Source organism: Oryzias melastigma, linkage group LG1 (assembly GCF_002922805.2).
Source record: "Oryzias melastigma strain HK-1 linkage group LG1, ASM292280v2, whole genome shotgun sequence".
NCBI classification, from domain to species: Eukaryota; Metazoa; Chordata; class Actinopteri; order Beloniformes; family Adrianichthyidae; genus Oryzias; species Oryzias melastigma.
The window spans coordinates 853,668-874,947 of NC_050512.1; the positions used below are offsets into that span (position 1 = coordinate 853,668).

At 43.0% G+C, this 21,280-nt stretch overlaps 1 protein-coding gene across 1 annotated transcript; it reads right to left on the reverse strand.

Moving 5' to 3' along the window:
- Positions 1-1,817: 1,817 nt before the first annotated feature.
- Positions 1,818-11,115, reverse strand: LOC112137572. The gene is made up of 2 exons (XM_024259961.2): positions 10,607-11,115; positions 1,818-5,133 (listed from the first exon to the last, which is right to left on the reverse strand). The coding sequence occupies exon 2, from the start codon at positions 4,665-4,667 to the stop codon at positions 2,904-2,906; it is 1,764 nt and encodes a 587-aa protein (XP_024115729.1). The 5' UTR covers positions 4,668-5,133; positions 10,607-11,115; the 3' UTR covers positions 1,818-2,903.
- Between the last annotated feature and the right edge of the window lie 10,165 nt (positions 11,116-21,280).

The following is a 21,280-nucleotide window of genomic DNA, read 5'->3' on the forward strand; positions in this document are numbered from 1 at the left end:
AACCAAAATCCCATGATCTAAATGTATTTAAAAGACATTCTTCATGTTGATCTGAAGCATTCGTTTCCAAAATCTCCTCTGAGGGGGTGTGGCTTTTGGAGCTCCGCCCCTGATCCCCCCCGTCTGATTATGATAGCTCTGTGTCTCTCTAGCATAAATCTTCACAGCTACTACATAAAAACATCCACCAATCTGGGTAATGTCCAGCCGTATGGTTCTGATCCGGATGTCAGCTGGACGAGGAAGTGAAGATCTTCATGGACAGAACTTCCTCCAAAATCCTGATTCTTTCTCCTTCCAGTTCACCAAAGACTCTTTTAGCTAATTCTCCAATGTTTATTGACTGTGATCAATACATTCAATCATTGGTTTCTCAGAGTTCTTGATAAAATAATCAAAGCTAACATCAAAATGCTCTTTCATTGATTTACAATCCTTTCCAACTGCGGTCAAATGAGCCGCCGTTCACATTTCCGTGGTCACATCAAGAAGCTCCGTGGAGTCTGGTGGAGATTTTCCAGCGTTCTCAGTCCTGCTACCGTAAGTATTGGATGAAACTCACACCAAAAATCCAGTGATGCTGATTTGACCACAGAAATGTGAACGGCGGCTCATTTGACTGCAGTCAATGTGAAGATACCATCTTCTCTTCTCCAGAACCTGAACTAGACACTAGGAACAGATGAGGGTTTAGTGCATGTGCAGCAGAGCTTGGGAAGTATCCCTGTTTTGTAAATATCTAAAAGCTAAATTTCATAAATGAATAACTTAAGAATCACAAAACGTATTTTTTAAAAGGTAAAAGCGTTTTGGACAGGAAGAAACTGGTCCAAATGGCTCTTTTAGCAAAAGAGGTTTTAGACCTCTGACAGCACTCTGCAACCCGCAGCTCCGCAGCAACATGTGGATCTTTGGTTAAAATAAAATACTTTTAAAAAATGAAAAAGTAACTGTATAAGAATAAGTAAGTAAAAAAATATTTAAAAAAAATAAATCAACTTAAACTTTATTCAGTTTGACAATTCTCCATCAATCCTTTGTAGTTTATCAATGTCATACTGACACAATTGAACTGAATTTGAGCTTCATTTATCACAGAAAATCAATTTATTGTCAGTAAACACAACCAGAATTAATGCTACATTAAGTTATAATCCACTAGATTATAAAGCAGATTTTGTATTTTTGAACAAACTGAAGGATTTAAAGAATTATTCATAGTTTTAATATATGGTAAAGTCACTTTATTACCTCTGGTTTAGTTTTTGTTGGTTAAATTCATGAATTTGTGGCTAAAATTAACCAGAAACGGAACTTCAGAAAAATAAAAGATCATTGATGACTTCACACTACCTTCTGCATTTGCTGCATTAACATGATCCTATGGTATAGGATGACTTTTATTTTGAAAGGAAGTCATGCATCTGTAAAAAGTTATGAACTATATTATTTACGAAAAAAAAATTCTCTTCATGTTTGTTTTATTTATGGCAAAAAAACGTAACAGTTAATTTAAATGTATCATGTCAGTAGCAAAAACATAGATGTAAACCAGAATCTTATTTTTCTAAATGGTGACTGAAGATTTTGTGGCTCCTACTGGGTTTTGGTTGGTGAGAAATTGACCCGAATGGCTATTTTCAAGGTTGTAGACCTCTGGTCTAGTATCAAAACTGACAATGCAGAGTGAAAATATTACAAATGCAGATTTATTTCTTTAAACAAATCACTAACAGCTTTTATAATTGATTCATGTTCTTCCACCGACAGTGATGTCTGTTTCTTACCAACGACTGAAAAAGAGAATGACACACGAGTCATGTGTGACTTTAACAAACTTTAATTCTTTTCTTTTTTTTTTTACCCACATCTGGACTTTCAACAATTCTGCCTTTGCATTTGAGTTATATCAACACCTGATCACTGCAGAACAAACCTTTTTCCTTTTTTTGTTTTCAGGAAGAGTATACAGCAACACAAAATACAAATGGTAACTGGTACAGGGTGGCACATGAGTAAATACACAGCACAACCAGGAAGAGCCTAGAACGAAACAAGACAAGTGGAAGGGAGAAAAAAAAACACACAAAACATTTTAGAAAATAATAATAATAATAAAATAATAATGGCAATAAAATAAAGAATGCAGTATACAAGAGAAACAACTTTACATTTATACACAGCGGCCAGAGCAGGCACCGGGACGTCAAACAGTTTACACACTACGATCGACAGTCGCTGAAACAAATCAGTGCTAGGGGGGCTGAGACTCCTGCCAGCGGTGTGGGGGGTAACATCACATTAAAGAGGCACCATGTCATAAGAGAGCAGCATTGCTGTTTGTTTCTACGGGAAAAGACGGATGTGGATGAACAGCGGGCCAGCCTGAGCCCGGACAAGCCCCCACATCCAGCTGTGTTTGGCGGGTGGTGATTTTTGTTTCATTGAGGCGTTTCCCACATGGAAAGAGACTGTACAAAGTTTTCTTTAAAAAGACGAACCCCCCCTCTGAGAAATCTACAGCTTCCACATCCTGCTGCTTTGAACTTTTTTTTAGGTTTTTGCCACATTTTTCTTCTTAAAATATATAATCCTTTATGAAAATTCATATGATACAATAATATACAATTTAAATGTTTCAGGAGTGGAGAGAACTTGTGTGTTTGAAAATGGGGGGTTGTACAGGAAATGTGTGTGTCTTTGGTCGAAGGAATGCTCCTGCAATGCCACAACAAACACTGGCCCGCCACTAAGGCAAACTACAACAACCAATCACTGGAAAACTGTGAGAACTTCCACAGAGGAGGGGTCATGGGGGTGGGTGGGGGTGTGGAGGTGACACAGTGAAGATGGTTGACTGACCCACAGCAGCTCCTCCGGTCTGGACTCTGCTTCATTTCCTTCTAATCTCGCCTTTTATTGCGAACCCCCCTCCCACTGCTGGACCCCCTTTTCCCCGCCTCCCTTTTGGCCTCGGCCCTCTCGTTCACCTGAAGCTCCTCCTCGTCGGCCTCCAGCTCTTTGCTCTCCTCGCTGGCCTGGCTGCTGTGGGGGTTGTTGGGCAGAGCCAAGTACGGATGTTGGGGCAACGTGGGTGAAAGCGGCATGGCTCCGCCCTCCGGCTGAGCTCCAGACGCCCCATTGGACAGGGCTCTGTACTTGAGGCGGAGCTTGTGGGGCAGCGCGGTTGCTTTGACCTCCGCCTGGCTCTGGCCAAGCAAACCAGTGGCCTCCTCCATCTTCTGGTGGTAGCTGCTGATGTCAGAGGAGGAGGAGGACGGCGACTCGTCATCGGTGGAGCCTTCCTTGTCTGAACTGCGGGGGTCTCCATCGCTGGAGGAGGTGTCTTTAGCGGAGAAGTTTTCTTGATAGAAGCCATCAGCTTGTGGCCCCCCCTCATAGGTGAGCACCGGTGGCTCTTCATCCAGCGTGCTGAGGTAGCCGTTATGCTGTATGTATGAGGGCTTGCCCTCCTCGCTATCGATGAGATTGGGGGCGAAGGGGTTCTGGTGGCTCTCGGGGGGCTGCAGACAGTTTTCCTGACCCTGGTAGCTGCAGTGGTGGAGGTTCTGGTGTGGCTGTTGGTTGCTGTGATAACTTTGTTGCAGCTCCTCGGCGTGCTCGTTGGCGTACTCGTACTGGGGCGAGTCCATGGTCTTTGTCCTTTTCAACTTCTCTGCAACTTCTGTGATGCTCAAAGAACAGTCTGAGAACTGGGAAGACGCGGCGTGCTGAGGGGGTCTGCCCTCCTCTGGCCTCTGGCTCTCCATGGGGTAGCAGCCGCTGCTGGACTGGTACAGGATGACACTCCGGGGTGCAGACGTGGCCTGAGGAGCAGGACTGGAAGTCTCCATGCGGCACGGCTGCTCATGTTGGTGATGCTGGTAGTTCTTGGCGGTTTCAGCCAACAGGACGCTTGTCTGGTGAGAGGAACCCATAGAGGTGAGACCGCTGTGGTAGATCCCATTTTGCCTGCTGCTGTCCAGTCCAGCCATCTCCAAGCCAGAGGGCTCCTTCTTGATGCTGTAGCTGATGGGATCGGGGCTGTCCCTGGACGAGCCGTCGGACATGTCGGACACGGAGCCCAGAGGAGAGTACTTGTGGAGCGCGGCAGGACACTCGCCGCGGCTGGACTGCTCCGTCTCTGAGGAGTCGGAGTTCAGCATGACCTGTGACGCGCTGGAGTAACCGCTGCTGGAGAGGTAGGCACTGCCACTGGGAGTGCCGTTCGCGCTGCCGCTACTGTTGCTGACTTCTGCTGCGCTGCTGGAGATCTGCTGGCTCTTCTCCATGTAGGAGGCCGCGCTGATCAGACCAAAGCGCAGCTTGAGCTGCAGGAGCTCCGTCTTCAGGCGCACGTTTTCCTCATTCAGCGCTATGACCCGGTTCTCCAGCACCATGTCGTTGATGCGTCGCTTTTCTCTGGAGCGCTTGGCAGCCTCGTTGTTCTTCCTTCGTTTTTCCCAGTAGGAGGCGTCTTTCTTTTCATCGGAAATGAACTCGCGTTTGCGGCGAGAGGTCATGGTGGGCTTGGCGCTTTTGGACTGTCTACCACCTCGTCCTTCAGGTGCCGGGGATGGGAGGCCGCTGCTGTAGGGGCTAAAAGTATCTCCTTTTATGGCATTTTTGGTGCTGGCGGCTGGGATGTGCAGACTGAGACTCTCCATGTTTTTCCCAGCTGGGGGGCCAGAGGATGACCCTAACAAAGACGAGGAGGGGAAATGTGAATGCGTGAGGTTCCTCTGCTTCCTGGCTGGTTTGGGTCTATGTAGCAGGGTCAGCAAAATATTCTGGGAGAGTAGTTTGTGAACCTTGAAGCAAAAGCCTCATTGATTTACATTACTTTCTTCTTGAGAGCAAAACGTTCAAGTGTCCAGATTAGCCAGAAAGATTAAAAAGAGGTGGAACTCCACAAAAACCTCAGACATTGAAGTAGTCTTTCAGAAGCGTGGAAAAGAACAAAGAATGAACTTCTCCAGAAAGTCCTCCAAAGCTCTATGGGTGTCTCTTCAGCGGAGCGGTCCGTCAGACCACTGCCCCAATTCCTGCTGAGTCTTAGCTGAATGTAGGTCAGTACGTCTGGTTCAAGGCTCCTCCACGATCCCGCTCGTTTGCTGACTGATAACTGGGTTACTGAAACAATGAGAGAGAGGGGAGGGGAACAAAGAGGAAGAAAGAAGTCAGAAAATTCCCTGCATTCACTTCACACTGTAAACTCCAGTTGTCATTAAAAGTGTCAGTTCTACTCTGAAAAGTCTGCGCAGATGTGAGGAGGAATGATCTAATGCTGGTATGGACGAATAAAGAGTTGACAGCAGAACCAACGAATGTTGACTCACTGTAACTTTAGTCTGAGCAAGCGCTGAGGATGTACAAATATGATTTCTGCTTGTTGAGGTAGTTCTGCCACCGCTTTCTCACTTACTCAGATAGCCATCACACCGTCTAAAATTACACAACGCCAAGAGCTGCTGGGCTTCCTTGTGCGGTGTCAACATCGGTGCTCAACAGGAAGCCTTTCCTACCCAACAAGGCTTGCGTCACAGACTAAAAACAATGCGCCACAGAGGGATGTTGACGGCGCTTCGCTGTTATGTAACAACAAGATCTGCTCCAGTTTTAAGCCTCTCGCTGCAGTTGATATGTCATTAGTACCACATGACTGCACAGAAACTGTTTCACTGGCGCAGAAAGAATCCAGGTCACTGAGCCTGTGTAACAGTGATGAGGATGCAGTTCAGTCCAGTAAAGACTGCACCTTTATCATCCCAGATCATTGGATTCTAAACAGGACTCATGTTAGAACAATTTAAGGTGAGCTGACTTAAGGTTTTCTTTATACAAGCTGAGAAGTCTGAGTGTCCAGACTCTCAATTCCACCTGGAGATCTAGTCAGTAAAGACAAGGGACGCCACAGTTCTCAGGTCAAAACCAAACGTCACACCATGAAACCGAGTCGCAGGGATGGTGAATCTCTGCATCTCTACTGTATACCAGTAGATCTATGATGAAAGTATCAATCAAAAGTTGTAAGTTTAAAAAGGATCTATAATTTGTTGTTTTATTACAATGACACAGGCACAGTGTGAGCTCACTGAAGGGGTTTTCTTCATTGTTACTTGATTAGTAGCAAAAAAAAAAAAAAAATTCTGGGTTTGTAAACTGTTATTGTATTTTAGTTATACACAAATCCAATACTAAAAAACAAAAGCTCGACCCAAAAATCCAGGTTGGGACCAAATTGTGTCTGAAATATATTGAAATTCTAGTTTAGAGCACGGGTAGGCAACTCCAGGCCACGAGGGCCGCATTCCTGCATGCCTTCCAACAGACCCTGCTCCAGCATGTTCGAACTGGCTGGACACACCTGAACCAGGTAATCAGTCATGAGTGGGTTTGGATATCTGGAAATCATGAGACACAGCGGCCCTCAAGGCCTGGAGTTGTCTATCCCTGCTTTAGAGGAAAGGAAGAGTCATAAAAGCATCAAAAGAACTGCTATGAAAGATAAATCCCAAACTACGGCCCACGGGCCGGATCTGGCCCTCCTCCACATTCAGGCCGGCCCCCCAAACACTATCAGAGATGCATGATTTTTTTTTCTAATCTGGCCGATCAAGAACCACATAAAACATGACTTTTTATTCCACCTTTCTGCAATCTGAACTATGACGGGAGAGGAGAGAATATGTATTGGATTCATTTTTTAAATATTTTAGTATCATTATTTTCTTTGAAGATTACTGAGATTAATTATTTAAAATGTAGCTGTGTGTGGCTTTCTGGAAAGACATAAATATTTATGTTTAGTCTGTGATTGTTACACTTCATCTGTTAGCCAACAAACCAACCCCGGCTCCACATCAATTATGTGGTCCTCACAAGAAAAAGTTTGGGGACCCCTGATCTTTACAATCCAAAATGAGAATAGTGCTGCCACAAACGATTATTTTAATAGTCGACTAATCTTAGATTTTTTTTTCCAATTAGTCAACTAATTGCACAAACTGGATTTAAGCACAGATCTTAACCATGATTAGCTTTAAACCAACTAAAAACAAACACAGTGAAGATTATAGTTTATTAAACTTTTAATGAATCGTGCAACTTCTGTCCTTCATTAGTTTCTGGTATTAAAACAAGATTAAATTAAATGAGGTTTGAATTTGAAACAAAGGAACTATTTTTCACCAAAGAAAGTTTTGCTCTTACTGACTCAAATGTAACTAATATACATGTTTTGGTGCTGAACGCTCACAGCTTTTTTTAACTTATTACACTCTGACTCCCTATAACATAAAGAAACGACTAATCGACTATTAAATTCGTCATCGATCAGTCGACTATTCATGGCAGCCCTAAATAAGAATAAACAGCTTTAAAAAACTGAATTCAGCCGCACTGCTTTTATTTTCCATATCAGCCAGGCATGTTCACACCTGAACCCAAAACGGAGGTGGATCTAAACTCTGCAGGACATTACAGTTCTAATATTGCAAGTGTTTGCACGATGAGACAATTAAAAGGTTGTAGTTGTGTGAAAGCTTTGGAAGCATTCGCACTACAGTGATCCTGTTTCTTTTCATTATTATTTCCTATTTTTTCTTCTGTACATTTTTGGATTTGTAAAAACTCAATCACACTTTCAACTATTTCTGCATTCTTGGTACCATAATGCTCAGCTCGCTAAGGACTTTCCTGCTCGTACTTTTGGTATTCGTACATTTTTCGTTTTTTTAAGATTTTACACAATTTATGCGATTTTTCATTCCTATTAAAAATTCATAGGAATTTTTTTCACATTTTTGCAAATTCTGCAATCAAAACATTCAGGATGTTCAAGAGATTCATGCTTGTACTATTATTTACGCATTTTGTTTAATTGTACACAATTTTTGACATTTTAAGCCAATTTTACGATTTTTCTCATGTAATTCTTCAAATATTCGGGCACTTTCTGCAAATTATACAAGTTTGGTATCAAAACGTTCAGCACGTTCAGGACATTACACAGTAATTAAAGTTAGTAACTTCATCATTTTCAGCGAACAGCCTCAGCATACTCTGTGACCACATTCAGCTAAAAGCATTCACACTAGCATTATCGCAGGTAATGCTACTTTTTATTTTTATTAGCAAGCTATTCACTCATCTTATACTTAATCAGACACAACATCAGGAATAACCCGAAGGTAGACATGCCATAGGTTAGCAACTTCAACAGAACTCTGGTACCGGTAGGATGAGTCAGGACCAACCCTGCATTCAAACCAGGAAGCAGCAGAGTAAGTCTAGGACTGAGAAGAACCATCAGAGCAGGCAGCAGTGTCTGCTAAGCCTCCTTGTTTTGGGCTTATTTTACTGCATTGATTGTGTAACACTGTGGTATAATGTTCATCATATAGTGACCCTCATAGAAAAGATTCAAACCAACGCATGTACCGAACTCATCCAGATTCCCCAGACTGCTCAGCCAGTTACATAACGGGTTGTTTTAGAGCGGATCACCCTCAAACTAACTGAAAACTGCCCTGAACATGGAGCCGTTTCCCTGGGAGGAGTCTGAAGCCTGCTCCCTTTTCTCCATACCCCTCCGCTCAACACAAAGAAGCCTGAACACACACACACAAAAGAAAACAGGACATTTTCCGGCACCATTTTCCAGCCCGGTAACCAAAGCTGGATCATTTTCCTAACGACACGCAGGGATGGGCTGTGCCAAACAAAGGCGGGCGGGCGGGGAGGAAGCACGCACACGTCTGCGCTGTCCCACTGACCTAAAAACCGCGCAAAGCTGTAAACACTCCTCCTGTCTTTGACGGTGCGCCGCCACAAAATAGGTCAGTGGGACTGGAAGGGAGGGAGAGGCGGGGAGGTAGGGAGTATTAGAGTGCACTCTAAAAATAGAGGAGCAGAACGAGAGCAGGCGGGTTATGGGAGGAATCCAGTTGGTGGACATGAGAGGAATTTTAGCAAAGCTGCAGGTTATGAAAGCCTGCTGGTCTAACCTTCGTCTGCCGGTGACAGCACAGTGAGCACATAACAATGTGAGTCTGAGGCAGTCGGGGCAACGGCGCCGACGTCACGCCTCACACCCATCTCTGCAGCCAAATTCACTCCCAGGCTCTCTCTTAGGACTGCATGGGGAGGGGCTGCTGTTGTTGCTCACGGCGTACGTGCTCTGAATTTCTCCTGTTGCTTGTGTAATGCATGCATGTGACACGGCAGCAGACGCCACAGGTCTCTGCCCTGCAGTCTCCACTCCTCGGCTGGAATCGAAAGGCTAATGCATCGAAACGCGCCCCGTTTGCTGCCCGACAGCCTCCAAAACACGATTTACGGCAGTTATTGTGGCGGGGACAAAGGCCCAGGCCCCGAGGCCGCTCACAGACACTTGCTGCTGCAGGAGGAATGCTTCACCTGTGACCTCCTGTGAGCCAAGTGTGAGGGGAAGCGTCCACATCTCCCATCCTCTAAAGGTTCCAGTGCCATTTGCCCCGTGGGCATTTGTCAAACCACATCATTACAGAAGAATCTAGGTCAGCCGAGCTCCAGGACGACGTGCCTCCTGACGCATAGAGCACGGGAAAACAGCAATGTTTTAATCTTTTCCTGTTGAGTCTGATTCCCAGTGCGGCATTACAAGTCAAAGGAGTGGCCAACACTTAACCCACAATCCTCACGTGTCTCCTCACCCAGATCCAGGTCTGACCTACATTCAGAGGTCTGGTTGCGACAAACCGGAGCAGCTGTCAGGAGCAGGAGGATTCTGTCCATTTAACTTCCAAACTAAGATAAAACAGAAGCACTATATCTGGTTCGGCCTTTATCCTTCTGACTGGGGAGAGAGACCAAAATAGCAGCAGCAGACACCCAGCTGCTGTTGCATCACTGCTGAGAGCTTCTCCAACATTTCTGCCTCAGACAGAAGAACCTGCAAACAGAGGAATTCATCCCAGGAGGCAGCGCCTGTTCCACGCGTCTCCCTGTTGTGTGCGGTGGTTATGTCATCCCGCAAACTCTCTCAAAGTCAAGCAGAGGGCTTCACACCTTACATGAGTGTGTGTGTGTGTGTGTGTGGGGGGGGGGGGGTCGGGAAAAATCCTGTTTCCATTGTGGAAAGTCGATTCCACTTGAACAACAGAAAGCCCAAAGCTCTCAGTCTCTGTTCAGAAGGATTCTGATCCAAACATTAGGAAACATCTTCTCGGTTCTGCAGTGGATGAAATCTCAGCAGATCTGATCCACTGACCTGCATGGAGCGGCGGCGGCTCGCGCCACGTGCGCCACCTCCAACACGGCGGATCCACGGCCGTGGAAACCCCCACCGCGCGCCACACTGCCCCCGCTCGTGTTCGAGATCCGTTTCTCCGGTCGGAGCGGAACCGCGCTGTGGAACAATGTGGCGAGCCTGCGTGGCCGTGCGTTACGTGACAACAAAAAGAGCCGCAAAGTCACGCGTGGACGCGGGACGAGTCGGCAGAGCAGTTCACCGTGTGAATAAAAAGCGGCCACGATTGTCACGTAATCGAGGCTGGAAGGTTTTTTTTTGTTGTTCTGATTTGACGCACGCGGCGAGGCGCAAAGGCGAAGCGTCAAAACATACCTTTCCTGAAGCTGGAGGAGGGGACGGACGGCGCAGGCTTCCCCGACACAAAAGCTGTCTCAGTCCGCGTCTTCCCGCACAGGAAACCTCTCTCAATGTGTAAAGTTGGCGCCTGTCCTGCCGGCCGGGCTGCGGGGTCTCTGCGGTGCGGCTGCTGGCGTGGATCTGCTGCGGTGCGCTCCCGGACACTTTGCTCCAGTTCCTGCGTCTCCGCTGCCACAGATATGTGTTAGTGGGTCAGCGGTTGCATAACAGCTCTCTGGCTGCCTCGTCACGTTTCTGCGCGCTGAGCCTCCTTCTCCTGCGTCCTGCCTCCATCTTACCCGCTGGAGGGGCTCGTTTCACAACCGTCTGACCTTTGGGCAAAATTAGCTCCAATTAATCGTCATGTAACCCGGAGGGTCATTTCATGGCCCGCCGCTTTCAGCAAGGTACCACCCGAATACTGAAGACTCTGTGTGCGTAGAAACAAGCGTATTTTACGCAGCAGCCACTGAAGAGATTTATGAGTAAACGCGGAATTCTGCTGATTGTATTTTCATGAAGGAAAACTGATGGCAAAATAATCTGCAAGTGAGAAGTCAGCTTTATGAACAGTACTTTGATTTTTTTTTTTAACAAAGCTGTAGCTGGGACGGCAAGTGAAACGTTAAACAATGCAAATGTTTGCAGCAAACATAAAAACAAATCTTTAATCTTTGGAGCCTTTTTGAACATTTTTACTACGTTACAATTTGCTCTGTTTTTAGTGGCATCAATGTTTTAGTGCAGATTCTGCAACCTTTAATTCTGAAAGAGCCATTTGGTCCAAAACCGAGCAACAGCCACAAAGTCTTTGTTTAGAAAAACACATTTTATTTTGTGTCTATTTATTCATACAAATTATGTTTTAAATAATTATAATAATTGAATTGATATCATTTTCTTAGTCTACAGTTTCAACTTTTGTTACCTTTGACAGCAGCACATCCCTTCAAAAATAAAACCTTGTGTCAAATAATCAAGGAAGTCAATTCAAACATGCTATTTTTCTATTTGTATGCCTTTTGATGCGCTTTGTCCATTTCCTCCTTTTTACTATTGAATATAAACATAACACTGGTGTAGAATCAATTTTTTAAAAATACATTTATATGTACTTTATTTTTATTCTAATAATAAACTACTCTTTCCATTATTTTCCTAACTATCTGATATATTACAATTAAATTAAATAAATGGCAACACTGATAAGGTAAAAGAAATTAACTTTGTTTCATTTACTGATATCGTTAGCATTATTATTCAAAGCCAAAGAGCCACAGTGGAGGAATGAAGGAGCTGCATGTGGCGCCAGAGCCTCAGGTTGCAGACTCCTGTTTTACTGCAACCCCAGTTTCTTCTCCTTTTTAAAACAGATATTTCTTATTATATTGCACCATGATTTCACAACAAACTTGAAAAAAGTCAAGTCGCATAGCAAACTGTGTCGATTTTTTTACTGAAAGTGTTAAGATCAAACCCTTATTATGTTTCATAGCAGATATCCAACATGTAGAAACAAAATAAAAATGAATTACTCCCAAATAATGTAAAACAAAATCCAAAAAAATGAGGCATAGCTCCACATTTCATGTTGTCTGAGGAGAATCACAATGTTATAACTGTTTTAAATAAAGAAAAAAAATCAAATATAAAAACCTTTTTTAAACCTCATATTGTATTATTATGAATGAAACCTATAGTGGGGTCACTGTCATTCCTGCAGGTAAACAGTGGATGCCATTGAGCTGACAGACACGTGAGGCTTCAGCATCAGCAGAGTCAGAAGAAACTGGACTTCATGTCAGTGTTCGTCATTGTTGCACACGTTCAGGTTGAAATGTGGGGAAATGTGTTTGCTGCTTCCTATTTCTGCTTCTTCTCACTCATACAAACCATTTGACCTATATCGACTTTTCAATATTAGACCTTTTAAATCCTCCTCCTGTTGTCAAAGACCCGTTGTCCAAATCCTTTCTGTCTGATTTAACGTGGTTCTCTGCTCAGGGCTGGCTCTAACCCAGACCTGATCTGTCATTAAATATGCATATGTTTTTGTTTACGTGTGCAGAACATCAAATCTGCTTAGACGCCCTCCTGAGCATTCCATGTTACATCAGCCTCACATCCCTCCCCCTGCTTTGTCTGATCCCACACACGTGCATTGTTTCATGCACACACACACACATGTCATTTCCAGCTCTGGCGTGTTGTGGAAACTGCGGCCTTGAACTTGCATAGCTCCTCCCCTACCAGCGAGCTGCTCGAACCCCCAACCCCCATCATATCCACCATCTCTGCAGCTGCCCTGCATGCAGGCATTCCCCTGGCAACACTGCCGTGCCGGCGCCTGCCTAGCAACCAAAAGGCTTTCTCTGTTTGGATACTGGGGGGACGAGGTTGTCCGACCGCAGACAAAAGATGCCATGTTGTTGTTGTTTTGGTGCTGGGAGTGTTGGGGCTCTGCTGGCACACTTAGCCTCTGCTTTCTGCTCCCTGAGCTGAAACACAGCCTGTTTTCACAATAAAGTGAAGCATGCAGCCTCGACCTCCAAATCTCTGCTTGTCCTACATGTGCAGCATGCGCTACAGTAGTAAACATGATGGAGGAGGAGACCTTTTTTTCCAGCAGTGCAGTGAATGAATGAAGCTGAAGAGCAGAAGCCCCTCCACGCCCCCTGCTGTCCAGAAGAACATTTATTTCAAAATCACATTGATTATTGTAATAAAAGATAATGAAAATTGTCAATATATACTAAAATGTTTCATTCTTATCTGGTAAAAATGAAAATAATGATTTTGAATTTTTTTGTATTGAGTCCCTGCTTTTATATTGGACGTAAATATGCAGATCTGAAATTCTATCAAATTTTCTAAATAATAAAGCTTCTAATTCTTTGGGAGATAAAATGAGATCAAAGGAATTGAATCTGTCATAAACAGTCATAATTTTGGAAACGTGCAATCATGAAGTAGGCGGAGCTTTGGGACCCTGAGCTGTGGTTTTTCTTACATTGCTTCAACAAACAGGTTGTGCAGTTACGGTTTTCTGGTCCTGCATCCTTCACTTCAGCGTAGGACAATCATCTTCAACAGCAGCTGCTTCAAAGCTAAAAATAACCCTCTTTTTTGTTTTTTGTTGCTGCTGACGTGATGGATGACTCATGCAGAGCCCACTTTCCCCCCACCTCCACCCCGCTCTCCCTGACTTTGTCCCACTGTCCCCTCTGGTTTATGTACCTCAGGAAAGAAGCACTGATGCAGATTTAAATTCAAGAGAGAAGCACTCTGAGTTAAAACGGCGTGTTTTCATGAAACATCATGAGGGATAAGATTTCAGAAATCAGCTGGTAAAGGCTGAACCTCCAACACCCAAACCTTCCAGTTCATCAGAACATCAACTTTTGTGAGACAGAAGCACAACGTCCTAGAACAGGACGGGTCTCTCCTGAAAAAGTGATTCCACTGATTCACGAAGGAGTTCAGTGGCATAGGCAGCAGCTGCAGGGCGCTCAAAGTCTCAGGAAGTGCTGGTGAAGGACCCAAACGCAGGAGACCAGGCAGGAACTAAAGCATTTAACAAATGAACCAGAACATGAGAAAAACCAATGGAGAAACAAAACTGGCGACACAGCAGATGACCTGAAAACCAGACACTTAAATGGACTGAGGGTGATTAACTGAAATGAAGACAGTTGTAGATCTTGACAAGCCTCACACTGATGTGACTGAGGAACATTTCAACACAGAACATGACTAAAACCATAAAATAACCAGCAAAAACGAAACCAAAGTCCACAATCCTCACAGAAAGCGGGTCTACTCTTGAGCAGGGGTATTCAAATCCAGGCCTCGAGGGCCGGTGTCCTACATGTTTTCCAACCAACCTTCCATTGAAGCTCCTTATTGGCTAAACATACCTGATCCTGGAAATTAGCAGCAGATAAGGCAGAATTTCTGGAAAACCTACAGGAAGCTGGCCCTCGAGGCCTGGATTTGAATACCCCTGCTCTTGAGGGTCGTTTGCTGCATCATTCGAATGACCAGATAGATAGATAGATAGATAGATAGATATACTTTATTAATCCTTCTGGAAATTAGGTGGCTGTCCTTGCTCCATACACACAACACAGTTTAAACAGTGACAGACACAAAATAAAAATATAAAAACAAGTAATCTAGACTCTAGTTTGATCCCAATGAGGGAGTCTCCTGTCTCCTTTTGTGCATACAATGAGTTCAGAAAAAAAGTAAAAAAAACTAAGAGTATCTTTGACCATGTTAGAGGTGCAGGTGTCGACTTAATTCCTTTCAATCTAATGTAGTTGTTTGCATGAAGGTTCAAACCTCAGACAGGAGGCTTCATGAGCGTGCTGCCTGCATGCATCATGCTGTGACTCTGCACACAGATAGAAGGAGCCAGGGCAAAGCATCACTTTTATACAAGGTTTTGTTGTTATACATAAAATCACCAAAATGAGCAGGGGGCCGATAAAGAAGCAGGTTTTGTTGGAACTCTGAGTTCCTGAACTTTAAATTCACCAAAACTCTGAGTTTTTGGTTCCAGAAAGAGAGATAACTCAAACCCGGGAAAGTGGGTCAAACCAAGCCCGTTTTAAGAAGCGGGTTAAGCTGAACTCAGAATCAATCACTATGGTAACTGAGTCTGTGAACGAAACCTGGTCGGTAGCAGGTTTTCTTCAGGAAACTTAGAGTTCTCTGAGGTCTCCGCCCCTTTTTAAAGTGAAAGATGTTCAAATATGAGTTCCTCATGAACATTTAGAGAACATTCACATTAGAGACGTCACGTTTTCACCACGCAGAAACCAAAATGACATGTTCATTCATAGAGGATCATGTAGAGAGGAGGCTGATTAATCCAGAGGAAATGTTATTTACGTCGGTAGAGGATTTGGAGGACACCAGTCGACTGACTGCAGTTTCCTGATTCATTTTTATTTCAGCGATATTTTAAATAGTTAGTTTTTCCAGGGACTCGCTATTAAAAAATACAGTTTTCTTTTCCTTATTTTAAACCCTTAACAATAGAAATCATTGAATGTCAAACACTGACAAATTATCTGAACTCATCTACCGTCTTGTACTTGTGTCAATTAGCTTGGTCGTCAGAAGTGCTGCTTCCTTCTGCTGAGGCCTGAGTTCGATTCCCGGCTATGGAAAGTGTTTTTACACTTAAAAAAACATAATTCGGCGAATATGTTTTACGTCTTGAGAATTAAAATTAAAGAAATACTTTTTAACATATGCCAGGCAGCTACAGTTTCTTTTTAGCGTGCCGTGATATCCGTGTGTGTAGGTGGGGGGTGGGGGGTGGGTAACCTTCCGGACATTAATTATTCATTATTTGGAATCATTCAAATAACTGCAGATATTTTCTCTCTGTTCTACCGCTGCAGCTGTGTTGCTTTTCTTGATGAAAATGTTCTCCTATAGTCGCATATGATTGAAGGAACTTATCAATTTCCACCACCGGAAGTACGTAACTCAGATGTTTGTTCCCGTTGCCATGGTGAATCGTGCTGTCTTTGCTCCATTGATCAGGGCTTTTTATGGTCGCGACGCTCACATCTGGTTCTGGTTCTGACAACTTCAAGTTGATTGAATCAAACATTTTCAGCTGTTCTGAAACCAAAAACCCTGAGTTTGAGAATTTTGAGTCCAGTGACTCTAAGTTCAGGTTTGAACTCTAAATTTGTCGAACCTGCTTCTTGAAACGGGCCCCAGATGACTTTAGTCTTGATAAAGGATGTGGTGTACAAACAACCAGATGAAGTCACTAAATCAGCCGACTATCATCCTAAAAATATTTCAAGGATTACAAATCTGATGTCTAAACTTGTCTATGCCTTCATCTTTAGACGACTTGCCACAGTGTTTTTACAGGATGACCAAAAACTCAATCATGAAACTGCAGCTTATTTAGAACTCTGCTGCTCAGGTTCTCACAAAGAAAGTAGACCACATCAGTCCAGTTCTGAGGACTTTCCACTGGCTGCCTGAGGGTCGACTTTCAAGTTCTGTTGCTGGTTTATAAAGCTTTGAACGCTTTAGCACCAACATGCATGAACCTCTTTGGTTATCTTGTGAGGATCTGTAAGCTAACGGGAGAGAGTGTAAACAGAAAATGCTGGATTATTAATGCAGGGTTCCTGCCCACAACCCAGAGGTAAATTTCTAATGAACTCCTGCCACCCTGCAGAAACTGTGAAAAACAACACAGGTTTTTGATTCAGCTAAAACCTAAAAGACCACTGGGAACACTTCAACAGTACATGGGGGTACAGTTAGAGTGGGACGTTTAGTGTTCAATTTAAAGCACTTTGAAATGTCCTTATACATTAAATGTCCAGGTAAACGTCCCTCACCTAAACCTGCTTGATCTCTTTTCAGGTCACAGGGGTGCTGGAGCCTATCCCAGCTCCAGATGTTTGTCTAATCATAGAAACTTTTTACGTACAGGTTTGAGGTTCAGGTTTGTGTTGTACTGCTTTGTCCTCATCAGTCTTACTCTGCTGGGTTTTGTTATTTTAGTTTGGATCTTGGTAGTCTTAGTTTTCAGGCTTTGTTTATTTGTTTTCTTTAGGTAGTTTTGGTTAGACAGACATTATCAGGAGCTGCTGACTCTGATGGTCGACATGTCTGGATCAGCAGTCTCCATGACTTATTTATGTTTGGCCAAGGTTCCAATTCCTTTTATTTTGTATTTTTGTTTTAACCAGCACAGTAATTATTTCATTTTGTTCTTTCTTTCAGGTCACAGGATTCCCTATTTTTATAAACAGTTTTTTTCTTCTTACTTGGTGTCCAGTTTTAAATAAAAAGGGTCTCCTTTTTCCTTTCCCCCTAGACTTGGCCATGTGTTGCCATAATTAGTATGTTCTCCTTTTTGTCATGGGAATTATTGATACTTAAGGTTTTTCTGCACCAGCCGGCTTGCAGCTGTTATGATGGAATCAGCTTCACCATCAAAGGAAGCAACTGCTGGCAGATGTCTACACTACATCCACTGTGTAAGCGTCATGCCTGGGCTCCTGCAGTGTCTGAGCTCAGAGACGGCTCTGCAATGGCTCCACCTGCTGACCAAAACCCACTAACACATGCTGCATATACACCCATGCACCAATACCAACCAGCTTTCATCAGGCTGATAATTTCCCTGGAGGGCCATCTCCTCCTGCTCCTCGTTGGTGGTACTGTTAAACTATAAGAAGTTTGGAAGCTTTAACCAGATATTAAAATTGGAACAGTTGAAAGATTCAGGTCAAAGTGGAAATGAGCAGTTTCTCCAAACCGAGTGGTGTGTGTTGAAAGCATGTCTCTGACGCCTGTGGCTTCAGCAGCAGAAGCAAAAGCAGCAGCCGGTCTCAGGCTGGGTCCCCATGTGTTCCTTCATGAACTTGATGAAGTTGTCTGAACTGTAAAGTTTCTTCACCTTTTCTTCGCCCATCGACAATCTGCACATTTCTTTTGGAGGTTTCACTTCCTCTGCATCATTTCATGGAGCCTCAGAAGCACAGCAGCAGCTGGAGCTGGTGGAGGTGGTTTTATGGTTGGGTCAGTCATGGTTGACGACTGGAACGCTCTCACCTCCTGCTATGAAGACGTGTCTGAGCGAAGCCTCTCCTGGAGCTCCTCTGGCCTGTTCAGAGATGTTCTGCTGTGCAGATGTTTGACATGGTGGGAAATTTACAGTTTAGAAGTTGGATGGGTCTTTACAGGAGCCGGGAACCAGAGTTGCATAGTCCTAATCCTCTAACTTCAGCAAGTTGTTCGAGACGCCGTCCACGACCTCCTTCATAGGAGCTGGTCCAAAACAAACGCCCTCCCACAGTCTTCACGGGTCCAGTCCTATTTGGTGAGGGGGGCTGGAGAAGAGGCCATGAGAGAGCAACTTCTGCACCAAGAAGACTATCAGCTTTCATTTATATGTTTCATGTGAGAGTAAAAAAAATGTCATAATGTCAAAAACCTCATAAAAGAAACTTTTTCAAAAAACCTGTAAATATAGTGCTTTCATGCCAATAAATGTTGTGATTAATTAATCCCTTGACGTCTGAATTTAAAGGGGCTCTACCATGAAATTTCTACTTTCTGAGGTTTGAAGTTCATTTAACTGTTCATTCCTCACTATGATGACCCATTCATGCATTTAAGAGTAATCCTCTAAAAACCTGCACTGTCTGCAGCAGCCCCTCCCATACCCATGAAAACGAGTGGGTGGAAACGTGCTGATGTCAGATTGATGCCAACAGCTCCCTCCAGGAAGAATCTGTGCTCCAAGTTCCGCCCCAGACTACTACGAAAACACACCAACTTTCTCCGCGGAGCTGTGGCAGGAGATAACTACCTTCTTGTACCAGGAACCGCTCTCTGATCGTTTCCAATCAGACCGAACTTCTGTTCGCTAAGAGATTCCTCAGTCTAAATATGAAACAAACCGAGAGCAGAACAACTGAACCAATCGGTCACCGTACCAGACAGTCATGTGATGTAAACATGTTAGAAATGAGGTGATCGGTAAATTGATCCAACTGCTTACTTAATAGAACGTTTATTTTAACACCACTGGAAAACGTATAACTTGCTTTTCTGTGTCTCCTATGCAGCGTGCACGCCGGCTGCTGCTGTGAAAGCTCTATTGTAGTTTCAACAGAATTCTCTTAAAAACAATGTCGTAAAACAACAATGATGAGACACAGGAACTCATTCAGATGTGGTCGGATGAATTCATGCTCAATAAAACAACTTTTAACCTGATCCACATTGATTCTACTGACGTATCTTTTATCGTGCATACCTGAAGCCATCATTCAGGATTCCTCCGCGGTTTCAAACCAGCAGTAAAAAGGGTTGAACCTGACCTTCATACAGATGATCAAAATCCATCAGAAAATACAAAGTTTGAAGAAGTATGTACACCAACTTTGGAGACATCAAGGACTATTTACAGAATCTGGAACATTCCTTTAACATCATAACCATATCTGAAACTTGGTTTAGCTGCGACAAGGACGCTGACTTTGAATTGGAAAACTACGAACTTCGTTCTGTGAACAGAGTAAACAAAAAAGGCGGAGGAGTCGCAATTTAAGTGCAAAAAAATGTGAAGTTCACAGTAATGGATAAAATGTCAGTTACAGTGGATGGATTACTGGAATGTATTACAATTGAAGTATGTAATGAATCAGGGAGTAATGTCATTGTCAGCTGTATGTACAGGTCACCAGGGTCAAGCTTAGAAGTGTTCAGTGACTGGATGGAAAAAATGTTTCACCCTCAAAATAACAAAATATTGTTTATTTGTGGAGATTTCAATATAGATCTGATAAACCCAGGAAACCATAAAACAACAGATGACTTTATCAGCAGAATGTACAGTATGAGTTTACATCCAACCATAACTAGACCCAGCAGAATCACTGCTCAAAGTACTACTCTTATTGATAGTATATTCACAGATAACATAGAAAACACTTATATGAGTGGACTTGTGATGTGTGACATAACTGATCATTTACCAGTTTTTACACTATCTGACATCAATATAAAGACAAAGAAAATAATCAAAGAATCTGTCTATAAAAGGTCAAGAAATGAAAAAACAATTGACTCTCTTAATAATGACTTAACCAGACAAAACTGGAATTCTGTGTTCAGAGAGAAAGATGTGGACACTGCTTATACATGTTTTCTAGAAATATTTATCTCACTATACAACAAGAATTGTCCAATTTATCAATTCAAGAACAAATTTGCTAAATGTCCTTGTTCAACTACTGGTCTACAAAATGCTTGTAAAAAGAGAAATAACCTCTATAAAAAGTTCTTAAAACAAAGATCGAGAGAAAATGAACAGAGATACAAATCCTACAAAAATAAACTGACTGAAATAACACGGCACAGTAAAAAAGTGAACTATAATAATCTACTGAATGAAAATAAAAACAATGTGAAGTGAGATTGGGAAATATTAAACACCATCATAAAAAAAGGGACAAAAAACGAAGGTACCCAGATTACTTTACAGATGAGACGGGTCAAACTTATTCTATGAATGAAGCATCAAACGGTCTTAACAACTACTTTGTAAACGTGGGTCCAGCGTTGGCAGCAGAAATTCCAAAGTTCAAAACCAACATAGAAAATATTCCATCCAGCGCTAGGATCCCACACTCCATCTTTCTCTCTGATGTGAATGAAAATGAGCTGATATCAATCGTTAATAAATTCAAGAGTAAAAACTCAGCAGATTGTCATGATATCGATATGACGGTGGTGAAAAAGGTGATTATCAGTATTTCTAAGCCTCTAACATACATATGTAACTTATTACAAACTGGGAGATTCCCAAACCAAATGAAAATGGAAAAAGTGATTCCTATCTATAAGAGTGGAGACAAACACCTGTTTACAAACTATAGACCTATTTCTCTCCTTCCACAATTCTCAAACATTCTGGAAAAGATATTCAATGACAAATGAGCTCAATTCATTGATAAATAGTTAAAAAAATTCAGAGTCTGATGGAACTAAAAAACTTCCATACTTATCAATGTGTTGAACAGAGTTAATCAAAATAAAATCATGGATGGATTACAACAAACTATCTTTAAATCTAGACAAATCTAAAGT

Bases quoted from the DNA above. Each gene is read 5' to 3' on its own strand.
- LOC112137572 (XM_024259961.2), bottom strand. From the start codon at position 4,667: ATGGAGAGTCTCAGTCTGCACATCCCAGCCGCCAGCACCAAAAATGCC.